This window comes from Trachymyrmex septentrionalis, unplaced genomic scaffold (assembly GCF_001594115.1).
Source record: "Trachymyrmex septentrionalis isolate Tsep2-gDNA-1 unplaced genomic scaffold, Tsep1.0 scaffold24, whole genome shotgun sequence".
NCBI classification, from domain to species: Eukaryota; Metazoa; Arthropoda; class Insecta; order Hymenoptera; family Formicidae; genus Trachymyrmex; species Trachymyrmex septentrionalis.
Window position 1 is genome coordinate 1,510,148 of NW_017305397.1, and position 14,365 is coordinate 1,524,512.

At 30.7% G+C, this 14,365-nt stretch overlaps 3 protein-coding genes across 5 annotated transcripts; 1 reads left to right on the forward strand and 2 right to left on the reverse strand.

Moving 5' to 3' along the window:
* Nucleotides 1-2,197: 2,197 nt before the first annotated feature.
* LOC108748662 (transcription elongation factor, mitochondrial-like) lies at nt 2,198-4,632 on the reverse strand. Its single transcript, XM_018486932.1, has 7 exons — nt 4,519-4,632; nt 4,173-4,412; nt 3,808-3,944; nt 3,492-3,711; nt 3,221-3,367; nt 2,939-3,110; nt 2,198-2,607 (listed from the first exon to the last, which is right to left on the reverse strand). The coding sequence occupies exons 2-7, from the start codon at nt 4,236-4,238 to the stop codon at nt 2,270-2,272; spliced, it is 1,080 nt and encodes a 359-aa protein (XP_018342434.1). The 5' UTR covers nt 4,239-4,412; nt 4,519-4,632; the 3' UTR covers nt 2,198-2,269.
* Nucleotides 4,633-4,757: 125 nt separating this feature from the next.
* On the forward strand, nt 4,758-7,999 carry LOC108748628 (kinetochore protein NDC80 homolog). The gene is made up of 2 exons (XM_018486878.1): nt 4,758-5,079; nt 6,187-7,999. The coding sequence occupies exons 1-2, from the start codon at nt 4,860-4,862 to the stop codon at nt 7,905-7,907; spliced, it is 1,941 nt and encodes a 646-aa protein (XP_018342380.1). The 5' UTR covers nt 4,758-4,859; the 3' UTR covers nt 7,908-7,999.
* Nucleotides 8,000-11,486: 3,487 nt separating this feature from the next.
* Nucleotides 11,487-13,724, reverse strand: LOC108748644 (E3 ubiquitin-protein ligase MSL2). 3 transcript variants are annotated; one of them, XM_018486905.1, is made up of 4 exons: nt 13,007-13,724; nt 12,678-12,844; nt 11,995-12,192; nt 11,487-11,916 (listed from the first exon to the last, which is right to left on the reverse strand). In XM_018486905.1, the coding sequence occupies exons 1-4, from the start codon at nt 13,596-13,598 to the stop codon at nt 11,644-11,646; spliced, it is 1,230 nt and encodes a 409-aa protein (XP_018342407.1). In that variant the 5' UTR covers nt 13,599-13,724; the 3' UTR covers nt 11,487-11,643. The 3 variants fall into 3 exon arrangements, with proteins under 3 accessions (XP_018342407.1, XP_018342406.1, XP_018342405.1); XM_018486904.1 differs by having other exon boundaries at nt 12,606-12,844; XM_018486903.1 differs by having other exon boundaries at nt 11,995-12,195; nt 12,606-12,844.
* Nucleotides 13,725-14,365: the final 641 nt, after the last annotated feature.

Below are 14,365 nucleotides of genomic sequence, written 5' to 3' on the forward strand. Positions count from 1 at the left end.
AGCTGGTCTGATCGGGTATAATTCTAATAATTATAATGTGTTGACCTGGCAGCGATAGGATTCGAAGTAATCTAGAACCGAATGCGCAAATCGCACGATCCGATTTATTGTATGATACGATGCAGATGTATGTCCATATATAATTTGTTAATATATATATCGAGAAGTAAATAGATTTTACTAAAGATTTCTGTATGCTGAGCAGCAGGTTTATCTACATATATAATAGATAAGTGTAAACCGAGGTAATATGATAATCGAAGGACGAGAGCAAATTGAATGAGTATTTGTGTGCGCACGCTTTGTAATATAAATTTGTAAGACGCGCGTCACATGTCGTCCAGTTTCTTTTTATTTTTCCGATAATATAAAACTTTATTTATACAAAGAAAACGAATCTCGTCGCAGACAGTGTTGTAATAATTATGCTTACATTATATAGCTCAAGCTAGCCCAATCGATAATTGAAAATCAGAACTCGCCTTTGTGTGCTTGTGTCTCAGCGATATCTAGTAGCTAATTATGTTTCTCGTTGAATTATATATTTTATTTGTAACAAATGATGTCTTTAGACATATTTTCATATAACGTTCGTTAAAACTAAAAGATTCGAATCTTCTTAAAAAGTGATCTTGATTTAATTAATTATTAATTATCATGCCAAATTCTTTCTTGTTGAATATTTAATAGTTTATATTTTCTAAATATTTCTCTGCTCGATACAAAAGTAGGGAACAGATTCTCAACAGCATATCTATATATGGTCAACAATATATACTAATACTGACATGCACAGCCACAGACAAACTGAAATTAATCAAATGAGCTTGTTCATGCATACAACTGATGTAATTTATTATACTTATCTTCTCGTACAGGTTGTCGTAAAAAAGTTGGATGCTGTTTTAAAGGTTGTGCTTAACAGAACAAGGAGAGCAATTTACACAAAGCGGGCCTCCTAAATTGCATAATGTTATGATCTTCGCGTTTTTACAATCATCATTACAATTCGCTATTGTATTCACTTTTACCATCACAACATTCCCTTTAAACAGCTTCCAAATCCTTTCCGCGATACTCGACGCGCGTAAGCTGAGCTCGGAAGTTCATGTGCGTATTTTCGCGATGGAGCCTAAGCGCGGTTGTAATCCAAAGTCAAGTCTCAGATGCATACAGTGGAAAATAAATATTCGATGTGTCTCCCTTTATGCTTGATCAGCTAACATTTCGTACACGCTTGTCACACAGCGTCACTGCCCGAGATTAAGTAGCGGGGCATTTGATATTTCCCCCGTATAACACCGTATTTCACAGTCGTCGTGACTTCATACATCTCGGCATGAAGAATTCTATAGAAGGATGTATATTCAGTTCGCCAGGAAACTTCTCGTGTCCCTTTCGCGAGGCTTCGCCTCTTACTCTTGTGTACTCATTCGGTGGTTCTGCAAAATATCGTCCGGGTGATCCTATTTTTCTGGCAAACGCCCCGGTACGTTGTACAATCTTATATGAAAAACCGGATGCGAGTTTGTATTCGAGCAGCGAGCAACAATATACACTTGGTATACTATAAATAGATAGCATAATAAAAAGTAAGAATATAATAAATGAATGGACCTGTACAGAAGTCTATTGTATTTATTATTATTGGTAACTCACGTTTACGCACTTTCGATTCTCGTCAATATAAATAAATTATTTTAAATGAAAAACGAAGCTGAATGTTTTGCGTATTACGAGAATTACCAACATTCCTCTTGTAATTTTAATCTACTGAAATGGCAGAATAAATGTAGGTAAAATTAATCATATATTGGAACATAATTAAATTAATATCTATCTGAACAGTATTAGAAAACAAAAGTGCAAAATTTTTATGAAAATCTTTTGCAAATTTTTGGTCTTATACGTTTGTATCGTATTATAAGTATAAAGTAATACTCACTTTATTACAGCAGTATGTCTAAATAATTGTAGTTAAGAGATTTTTCCGTTTTATGACATTTGATTTCTTTCCTTGATTATGATACAAATATCAGGTTGAGTAAAAAGTCATCGCGTATTTTTTAGCTCAAAGTTGTATATACAATATCTTCGTCAATAATGAATGAAATTCAAATTTAAAAAAAGGGTTTTAAAGCTTGAAATCTCTACTTTTAAAAGCTTATCACATTTTTTAAGATATTCTTTATTTATACTGTAAGCAACCTGTTCACTTTACAAGATATATTCATTAATGTTATAACAAATTTTTTGGCTCATTATTACATTAAGAACATAACGTTTTATAATTTTCACGAGAAGCTTCACGAAGGACCATATCAGCCCTTTTATGTAAAACTAATTCTACAAAAGCTAACGCTATCAATAATGACCAACTAATCTGTTCTTGACAAACAGAACTTTGTGTGTTATACATATTTCTTAATTCTGTTCCTATTAACACTTTTGGTTCTTTTGTTTTTATCAATTCGTCGCTCCCCTGCAGTAGCTTTTGTAGCATGTATTGTGTGGAAATCGTTTCGTCGTCTATTACAAGTCCATAGATTTTCCGTAATACACGCTGTCGAAGTATACAGATATTGTTTGCCACAAACTCTGTGGTATCTGAAAAATATATATTATAACATAATATTTATATTAAATTTTTCTCCCACATAATTATATAGCAAAAATATTGACACAATAACGAAGACACTTGTCTTTCGAATTAAATAATAATTGCAGTTAAGTCTTTACACTTAAGACTAATTGGTCTTAAACTGCTATTTAAATTTGGACTATCATAAAACAATAAATTATAAATTAGAAAAGAATATTATGTTTATTAATCACAACAATCTTAGTTAACATTTTTTACTTCTCTTTATAAAGAAACATTCCTCCAACTCATTAATCATTGTAGCTTTAATATGAAAGAAAAGTACAATTTTCGTACCATTAAATTTACTATCAGTTATCGTTAAGTGAGACAAAATGATAGCGCCTATTATAGATTGTTGTATAAAATTTTGATAAAACTGAGCGTTTCGTATGTGGCCCATATCACCACCGGTCTCTTGCATTATATACCGATCGGCCTTTGGTAATTTTTTAGCAATTGGTAGTGTCTAAAAAAAAGTTGTGATAAAATATCTGTTCTATTTAACAGTAACTCTATAAATAACAGGTTTATTCTATAAAGTAAATAATAAAAACTTTTTAATATTTTAATATTTACTGCTTGAAGTAAAGAATGAATATTTTCTTTTTTTCCTTTTCGTGGAAAAGATTCATAGCTCCACTGTAATACTTCACAATTGCAGTTTAATAATGACCAACTTATGATGTCATGCCCTATGTATATGCCTAATACTGTGTTGACATTCTGTAACATATTAAAAAAAATTGAATTAAACAAAAATGCATAGAAACAAGAAAGAAAGCGCTAGTAATATTTTTTCTATAATTCTTTAACTAATAAATTAAAAAGAACATTATTTCTTGTGTACTTTATGATTATTTCCAGTACTTTGTGGAGTTATAACTAGGCCTGACTTAATCTTCTTAGGATTTTTCTTTTTCTTGCCATATATAATTGATTTGTAAAAATTATATATCCATCTGTTTTTCATATTCTGTACTTGTAATAAATCATCCAATGATTCAAACTGTCCATTATTTTCACGATATGATTCTAATTTCTGTGCACGCTTCTTAGTAATGGAATACCTTTGCAAAAATGATTTCAACAATCAATGCATGATCAAAAATTTATAATATCATTGTATTGTAAGTTTAAATTTTCTTAAAAAATAGTTAACTCACTGTAATAAATCTTCTGTGGTTTTGTTATTTATTACTTGGAGTATTTCCTTTTTATCTTCTAGAGAGAGAAGATTTATATCAAAAGTGTCAGTGCACATGCTTATTTTAAAAACAACAGTTGTGCTTAGTGTCCAATCCTTATAGATTTGTAAACCGAGAAATAAAACAGAGAAATAAAACAGAGAATATTAAAAAATCTAAAAAAATATGAAAAATTTCATTGAGAAGTTATAGAAACAAAAAAATATATAAATTCATAAAGTTTACATGAGATATTATTGAAAAATTAGCTCTTACATCTTTGCTATTAAAAAATTTCTAACCTCAATAATTGTAAAAAAAATTTACACAATATAAAATCTTACCTCTCTCTGCATTCTCTGATTTTTAATAATTGTTCTAAAAAATCTCGTGAGCATTCTGTTCCACATTTTGTTATAAAATTATATACATCAAATGTGATGCAGCTGATTGCTAATCATTTCACTCATATATTCAACAAATTTCTATTTAAATTCATAAATGGGTCGGACAAAAGTCAATTTCCAAATAATATAAATAAATATTCGTATATAAATATTTCAGAATCTACAAATGTACTGCACCTGTATTTAATACAATAGATATATTAATAAATAGATATATTAATTACATCTTGGAACACAGTTGGAAAGAGAAAGAGGAAAGATAAAAAGTACAGAAAGTTCTCACGTTGTTTGGCACTTTTTGCACTCAGCATCTTCGATTTCTTTCTTCAACACCTGAATACATATATATGTATTTCATTTTAAATACAAAAGTTTTTAGAGAATCAAGCAATGCGAACAGATCTCAAAAGAATAATTTCTAGTATATATATATATCTTGATGCCAAGATTGCCAATTTGGCTCAGCTGTTGTTAGAACATATCAGAGAATTTTGCTACCTTGGATTGGTATCAACTGGCTAACTGAAAATTCAAATTCCTTGGATTCTCTTGAAGTTTATAAGTTCGGCGAAGACGAACGAGAGGTATGTGAATATTGTGGGTTTGCGTATTATTTTACGCAATATGCAGCAGAGTTCAGTCAGACATAGATCGTCTAGTAATCCGGTAAGAGTATCCACGATCGAACGGAATGACAAAAGCTTGACCCGGACCGATCAGCGAAAAACACAAACATTGAGGAAATCAAAGGGTGAAGCTTCACATATTCCTAGGCCTCGTTTTAGAAGCTCTTCCAGCGACCGAGCAGGATCACTTGGCAGAAAATCTTGTTTGAAAACGACAGGTAAAACATTGCATGTAAAAGCATACTGAAAATTCTTATTTTTTCCAATTATTAAGGTTGACAGAGAGACTATGGAGACCTCTGTCAAAAATGAATTTCTTTATGCTGAAATTACGGCTAAAATATAAAAAAAATTACGATATTCGTAATCAAGAAAATCACCTGAATGGATCCTGAAGGATCGTTTTTTCTTTTTTTTTTTTTAAAGGAATGAAATAAAAATTTGTTTTGATATCTTACCAGAGGTACGTTTCATTTCACGCATGGTGCGCATGATATACCATTTTATCCTTGTTGTTCACCAAATATTAAAGAAAGATAAAATGATACGTCATGTGTATCATGCATGAAACTGAACTCAACCTTGATCTACATTACAATACAATTGAAATGTAAATAATTTTATTTATTATAATGTTTTATAAGAACCAAATTGCAAACTTCGATTCCGTAACTTCGTAGTTTCATTAAAAAAAAAAGCTAAAAGGTTCTCAGAACGCAATATTATTTCTAAGAGATAAAATATCAACACGTATGTGCATCACGAATAATTTTATTTTCTATTATAATATGTTAAATTGCAAATCTACTCTTTAACAGGCTTCGTAAAAAGTTTCATAGCAAAATATTTCTTCTACGGTAAAATATATAACGCAGACATCTTCATTGCAAATGAAATGTAAATGAGTTAGCTCCTGTCGACTCTTATATGAATCAGCATGTTTTCAACAAAGCCAAAGATTTAATTTAAAAAAAATTAATAGTCTTAAGGCTCGATAAATTAAAATAATGAAAGTGAAAGTCAGATAATTGCATTATCTTTGTATTGTGTTTGATAATGGTATCATTTATTTTCATTTTTCTTATTTCTATTATGTTTATCTTGTAAGTTACTGTTACTCGACCATCACACTGATTTTACTATTGGTCGAAATGTTTGCAAAATCAATTTTATAATAATTAGATCACTATATTGATTATATCACTATATTGATCATTATATTGATTAACTCATTTACACCTTTGTGATGTAATTTAATTGATTTAATTTGAGATATTCAGATTTTTATTTAAATCTATTTTCAACCTATGTATGTATGTGTGTAGGAAGGACTCCGCTACGCCAACCGATAACTCCAATCACTCCAGTAAGAGTTTCCACCAAGCTTAATATACCAACCGTAGTACTTACAGCAAGTTCTAGCAAGCATCATGTGTCAATACCGATGGGTCGATCACCGTCTGGCGACCGTGCTAGCAGCGTGGGCATTAAAGGTCCCAGAAAGGACACAAGACCCTTATTGGATAAGACTTATCAGGCATCCCTGCTAAACAAAATAGATAATTTCTTTTACGTAAATCAATATTCAGCAATGCTAAACAGTAATGGCAGTTTGAGACCGATTACATTGAAGATGTTTGTGGAAGTTTCTGGCTTCCTATTGAAGAATCTTGGTGTTAGACATGCTCTCACAATGGCAAATTATGTAGAAGAATTACCGAAATGTGCAGAAAAGATACATTATCCTGGCAAAATCAAATCGTGGCTGATAACTGCTAATGCACCACATTCGTGGTCCAATGTTGTCGGTTGGATCGGTTGGTTGGTAGAAGCATGCCAAGTGAAAGAAATCGCGTTCAATAAATATCAACTGGAAACATTGCCATTCATAGGAACAGAGCAGCAGGCTCAAAGTTACAAAATGGAATTTCAAGCACTGTTGGAATGTTATGAAGCTTGGACTGTCGAAAATCGCGATGAGGAAGCAGAACTATTGGAACGATATCTGCAGAATGTTTTAGTTCAACAAGGTATTACTGATGATGATATAGCTCAAGCACAAAAAGAATTGAAACAAGAAGAAATAAAATTACAAATGCATGAAGAAGAATCACAGAAACATGACGAACAATTGGAATATTTACAACAGAAATTAGCGTCTTTGCGTGCCAAGGAGTCTCAACAATCAAGCAATATTAAAACCATGGGCGATTATATAAAGAAGGTTTCCGCTGAGACAGATCAATTAAATGCAGAACGTAAAGTTTTAAAGGAACAAATTCGGATAGGAAATATACGATACGAAGAATTAGTCTCAATTGTGAAAAATCAACCAATGTCTAAAATTGAAAAAGAAAACATTATTAAAAAATGTACAGAAATTCAAAACTACATACATCAATTTGATGAGCATTTGAAAGATTACGAAAAGGAATTGTACTCTTTAGATATCAAATTTGCGACTTTCAATAATAATCTCAATAAAGCAATATTAGCATATAATAAGGAAGTCTTTATGCATATTGATAACGACGTTGGTGTAAATTTCGAAGAATTAAAGCTCCCGGAAAAAGGATTGTTGGATCCACGGATAATGGATATAATGCAAGAGAAGGCCACTTTAATAAAAACATTCAAAGAAATATTGATGAAGCAATGCAACGAGACAGAGTCTCTTATTCGTTCTGACGCCGCGAAATTGGAAAAATTGCAAGAAGAAATTAAATCTTTGCCAGATGAAAGTAAATTGAAAGAGGAAATATCTCACATTAATAAAATGAAGGCAGATGCAAAAAAGAAAAAAGCAAAGCTTATAAAACGTATAGAAAACCTGAAAAACGAAATTAAAGAAATGCAAGATATGATGCCAGATACACAAACGGTAGACTTCGAAATAGAAGAGGCACGAGACAAATTAGATGCAGTTATAAGAAGAAAAACATTTTTAGAACAAGCTGCCAAACAATTTTTTGGAGAATTATATGAAGTCATCGGCGAACACAGAAGAGCGCTTCATAATATTTTAACAAAAGATAGAACAAAATAAAACTACATCTCTGTATAAATATTTTTATAATGACATGTCCATCCTTATATTCTATTATTTGCATTACAATCTTAATATACACCATATTATATGGTACCCAGTTGTATTATTAAAATATAATATATATACAAAAATGTTTATTTCAAATAAAAGATTTTATAAATATGTTTTCATATATCGCAGGACTCTTATGCGCATGTCACTTATATACAAATAAAATAGATACATATTCTTGTCTCGTATCTTTTTCTTTTTTCTTTTTTTTTTTTTACAAAATGATGCAAATTCTAGTATGTAAAATATTTTTATTCTATTCTATATGTCATGACAATATGCAACTCGCGTTTTCTTTTTTTTTTTTGAGTTTTAACATCCTCTGACAAGTTATACAATTGAAACAAAACGTCTCTTTTAATTCCACAATGTACTTACATTAATAGTTGAATAACAAAAAAGATGTTAACGAACACTATATATAATACATACAAGACATTACATTCAAATAAAACATTCGCCTTCCGAGAATTAATTGTATTTTACAGTTCGTTTGGTTCTTAAATATCATGAATAATTGATCTTCTACTTGAGGAGTAACTTTTTAATTAGCTTGCTGTATAATTTTACTTCGAACGTCGACAATGTTTATATAAAAAATGTTACAATAAATTTTGTTCGAAACATAACAGACATGTACCTCATACAGGGTTGCCACAGAAAATGAATTTTAAAATTCCCTGACTTTTCCAGGTTTTTCAGATAAAAATGAGAAATTTTCATAACCAAAATAAAATATATAAAATTTTTAACATTTAAAATCAACGATTGTAAGAAAGTTTTATATTATTAAAAATGCCAATTAAATAAAATTACTGAATAAAATATAAATTTTAATTTTTTTTTAAATTTTTTTAGTGTACGAATTTTAAACGTATTTGACTATAAACATCAAATATAATGTTTAAAAAATTATAAAAATTATTTTAAATGAGAGCAGTTTAAGGAAATTGTGAGCAAAGTTCAAAATTTCAATTTTACATTTTCCCGGTTTTCCAGATCTGTAGTAACTCTGCTCATAATAGAAATAAGAAATCGCGCTTCAACTAAATGTTGGAATGTGAAGTATATATATCTATATTATAATAATCTATTTAATATAAGTATTATGCTTTTTATTGATGATTATATAATCATCCATGTCTGATATTTTAGAAGTTACTCCTCAATTATGCCTGAATGTTATTTAAACTAGGTCCCGACTGCCATCTTTATCTTAATTTAACATATATATATATATATATATATTGTACATATGTATATATATTGTACATATATATATATATATACATTGTACATATATATATATATGAAATGTCGTAATCAGTGTGCGATGTTGATTAAAATGCATTGAGATATTTAATGTAATTGGTTTTAAAGAATTTGTAATTCTTCCTAGTTTATTTAAAAAATAGGTTTTTAAATAATTCATACATATCCCTAATTTTTTCTATTAGCTTTACATAAGACAAAATTAACAAACAGAAAGATTTAATTTATTTTGTATATTTGTGTGTAATTCTCAAAATTATGGACTAATATGAATTAAAATGATACTTAATAACATGTAACTTGATAATATTAACTTTTATATAGGTATAAAAATACGATATATATTAATTTTATCTTATGTTGTGAGCTTTTTATTGTATATCGCCTTATTTTTATATGATGTATATGTCATATTGTATGCTATATATCAATCTTTTTACTTCTTATTTAAAGAAGAATTAGCTTATATGCATTTACTTCGTGGATTCTTTTTTTGCACGATGGATGAACTTTCGCAAACTACCACCAGACAGCTATGAGATCACACAGTTGTATACATACTGTGAAAGTGTATCCTATTGTTGACTATTGCGAAAGGATTGAGAAAGAGAAAAAGATATATACTATTAATATTTAAGTGCGATTACAAATAACAATTCATGAATTCATATAGATGCTCTAGAGAGCCCACATGCACATACAATCGTACGCAAAAATAAAAAGTATTCTACATATATTTAGTAATTAGTTTTTGTACTAATGTTTCGTATGCATTAATGAGTAATTAACACGTTCAATTATATTCGTATAAATAGAATATTCCGAAATTTGCTATAATAAAAAATAAGTTTTATACAATATATACAATAACCAGGATCGGTTTAACCGTTTGCCGTCTATAGACACATAAATAGTGCCACTTAAGGAAAAATATCTACTTGTGTATATGTGTAAGTATGTATATGTATATATTAGAAGAAAAAAAATGTATTTTTGTTGTAGAAGAGAGAAACTATATATATGCTAGCTTGCTAATTTATTTAAATGTCACTCCTCTTTTTAATTGACGTAATCTAAATTGTGGCTAATATTTTAGAAGAAAAAAGAATATTCAGTTTAAAATAAAACCTATTAAATATACATAATACTTATTTTCTTTTTGAATTATGATATAATAAAATTCTATTTATTTTTAGTAATATTTTTCTTTAAAGACAGTTTTGTAAAAAATTTCTGTTCTAGGCCAATGTTTATAGTGCCTACGGATAAACCAACCCTGATAGTAACGCTATTGAAACGGTTTTCAATTTCAAACTTTAGGCAACTAAAAATTCGATTTTTATCCAAATATATTTATGACTTATGTTATAAAATAACATAAACAATTTTTACAATCCGTATTACGTATAGATATTCAGATTACCTTCTCATTCTTCGCGTTTATTATTTCGATTCTTTCTTAATATACGCTGTTCACTTAGAGTATTTATTATTATTTCGATGCAATCCTAAATTGTAATATAATTTAACAGATTGCTGTTTCACTCTGCATTTTATTAGAGATTGTAAAAATCAGTATGCAAAATAGATAACGATCTTTTTGTCATTGTATGTACAACTGGCAAGTTGAACGAGATATTTTTTGACGCGTAAATATTAAATGCATCGACTTTTGAATATGTAAATTTAACTTTTTTAAACAACCCAATTAATTCTAATTAGGTTCATATTCGTTTTTGTGTTGTTAATAAACAATTTATTATAAATTCAAATCATTGAATGAGCAGATAATTATCGTTAAGAATGTATATCAACTAAAAATATATTCTCACATATATGTATTCAAAATATATAAAATTGTGCCATCATTGTGTGTATAAATAAAATACATTCATCATTAAAATTATTAAAATCATCATATAATACATAGTCAATCAATATGGAAGAAATATTTTTATATATCATCTTGCCTTTTATACTATACAATTAACCGAACAATGTTCAGATTACGAGCGCTCGCATAAGTTTAAAAGGGCTAACGCATATAACATATTATATAACAAAATAATAGATGCTAAATCATAAGTGATTAATTTTATAGGCAAAATTGACTCGCTATGATTAAGCATCCAATTAAATATTTGCATTTTTTATGTTATATTGAAATATTTACAAATATTTGAATAGTAAACCATACATAAATTATTTTTTTATATACGATATATTTCTCTAAATTAATTTACCTTCGTAAATTCATAATTATGTTTTTGATTCTTGTAATTATTCGTTTTAATGGTTCTAATTGAGCTATTTACATGACGCGTTCTTTCCCTGTTCAGACGCGCATTCGTCACACTTTGATAATCACTGGTGTGGTACAGTCCTCTGCCATGTCCATTTAAATACTTTGTCACACATCGATTTGTATATCACTATCTTCCGCTTCACTTTCAGTACTTACCATAGCATCTTCACCCACTAACAAAGCGGCAGGTAAATTCTGTGGTACATTGTCAATGTCTAGTCTCGGAGTAGAATATACATTTAACACTTGTATCGTTGTAGGAGACGTCGAGAGACATTGCGGCACGGATCCTAGAGGATCTCCACTTAGCGCGTCGCAATCCAAAGAAGTGGACAGTTGTAATTGTAAATTATGAAGTTCAGGTATATGTGGACGGATCTGAAATATGGAAGAATTATATAAGACATCTCAAGGTGGAATCTCAAATATACAATTTTAATCAAGTAGAAACAATACCTTTAATCCATCTGCTGTATGAGGATTTCTGCAACCTCTACATCTACACTCCACACAAGGTTTACTTTCAACATAACAGGGACATCTTTGACCACAACACGTAAGTTTTCCAGGTATTGCAGTGGCATTTCCGCATCTGCATCCTTTTCTTTTACTTCTAGTAGAACTTGACCTTGGCTTTTTAAAACTGCCTGACGACTGCTTACAACAAAGCAAATTACATTATTGTCGATATTAACAAGGAAATACTGGTATAATTAAGTATTACAGATCAATGCAGAAGTAAGCTTAAAATTAAAAAAAAAGAAACTAGAATTATTTTTTTAAGGACAAACAAAACACATCTGCATTAATCTTTTTTTATGGGACCTAGGTGAACATAAGTAAAGATTTCTATAAAACTAGTATTATTAGCATAAAAATAAGAGCAATAAATATGCATAGGTTAATTAAGCTCAATCATAATTGTTAATAGATGTAAGTCAGAAAAATTATTATACCTTACAAGAAGTGTTAACGAAGGACGAACATCTTTAAGCGTTTAAATAAAGATTATAGTGCAATATAAATCCTGTAAGGTGTAACATTAACCGAATATCTATTGAAATTACTTTGCTGCTCTTTGAAGATTTTTTCTCAGAAGGGGTCCCATATTTAAGGTGGGAAGACGGAATGCATTTTACCCCTCCTACAGTGCCGTGCTGATTTCCATCTGTATCCTGTTGTCCTGTTTTTTCTGTGTCCTCTGTAGCTGCCGCTTTCCGTTTTATAGTAATTTTGTTACCAGATCCAGCGTACATCACAGAATATATGGAGGATCCATTCGATACTGTACGAATTGTTGGCGATTCTAATTTTACAGCAAAGATAATAGAAATTATTCATCACTTGTTTAATAAATAATGTTTGCATTATTATGAATTATAATTTATCACTAACATGACTGTATTTGGATATTTGCAAGATCTAGTAATAATACTCGTTTAGAGGGAATAGCTTTTGTTGTGCATACCAGGTATATTCTGGGATATTGCTTCAGTGGTTTGGATGTTATTCGCCTGTGTCTGAGTAGAGGTAGTACTGGTATAAACGCACGGTAGGATACTATATGCAGATTTAGACAGACCGGCATTGCTCTTGAACTCATCTTTGAAGCCCGCACCTTCCTGGATAATCTCCATGAGATTGACGGTAGCATCAATAGTGGGTGGTGCGCCATTGGTGGTAGCATTGTTCGCGGACGTGACAGTGAGCAACAGAGTACGGTAAATCCCGGTACTGGTTAGATACTCGCACAGCTTCTTATAGCACTGCAATAATATCCGCAGTTGCACATTCTCTATGTATTTGTCATAGTCCTTGCACCAGCCACATGACGGCTTCAGCTTCTTGCGGCCACCGCGACAGCCACGGCATACATGATGCTGGCAGTTGGTCTCGGTCGGCGTGTGTGGTTCGATCAGCAGATTCGAGCAGACGGTACAACTGAGGCTCTGCCGCAGATACGGTACCAATCTGTAGAGATCCGTCCAGGAGTTGGGATCCTCGGCATCCGCCTGCAGCACCAGTCGACACGTCGACACATACAGGCTCGTCGCGTTCATCGCGTCGCGCGCCGCTTCGCGTCCGGATTCATGCGATCCCTCGCTTCTCTCTCACCCTTTCGCGGCCGCGAAATATCAAACCCTAAACCTTGCAACCGCCGCCGTACGCTCCGCGCGTAACCATCCTCCTCGCGCACACAAACAAAACATACGCCATATTTCGTCGGCGAGTTCTATGCTTCCGCCGCGTTCCCATAGAGGGCGCATCGAGTCTCTTTTTGGCGCGACGCGCATTGACGTCACTGGTCATTTATGCCATACGATTGACGTCAAGTCGGATAATTACGAGGGTACTTTTTATTTAGCGACACAAGTACCGTTCTGCCTTTGTTACTCATAGAATACAAAAAGTTAAAATTATAATATTTATGTCGACTTGTCACTAAATAAAGGTAGTTAGGATATTTTTTTCTCGTTTTCGAATCTTTTCGAATTTATATACAAAATAAGGTTTGTTTGCGTTGTTTGTTTTTATATTCAGTATCTTTGCTTTCTTTTTTTAATACTCGAGTATATATTTATCTTATTTTAACACTAAATCTATCACGACTGGTCAAATAATCGTTTTTAAATTTTATATTTTAGTTATAGCTGCACAACTATGATTTATTTTTCATTTTCTGTTCTTGTTTATAATTCAAATTTAAAAAAAATGTTTTTTATTATTATATATAAAAGTTATTTTTGTTTATTATTGGCCATAACAAACTGACCTGCAGTTGTAAAAAATATAATTTTTACTTAAAGACCATTTCGGTAGAAATAAG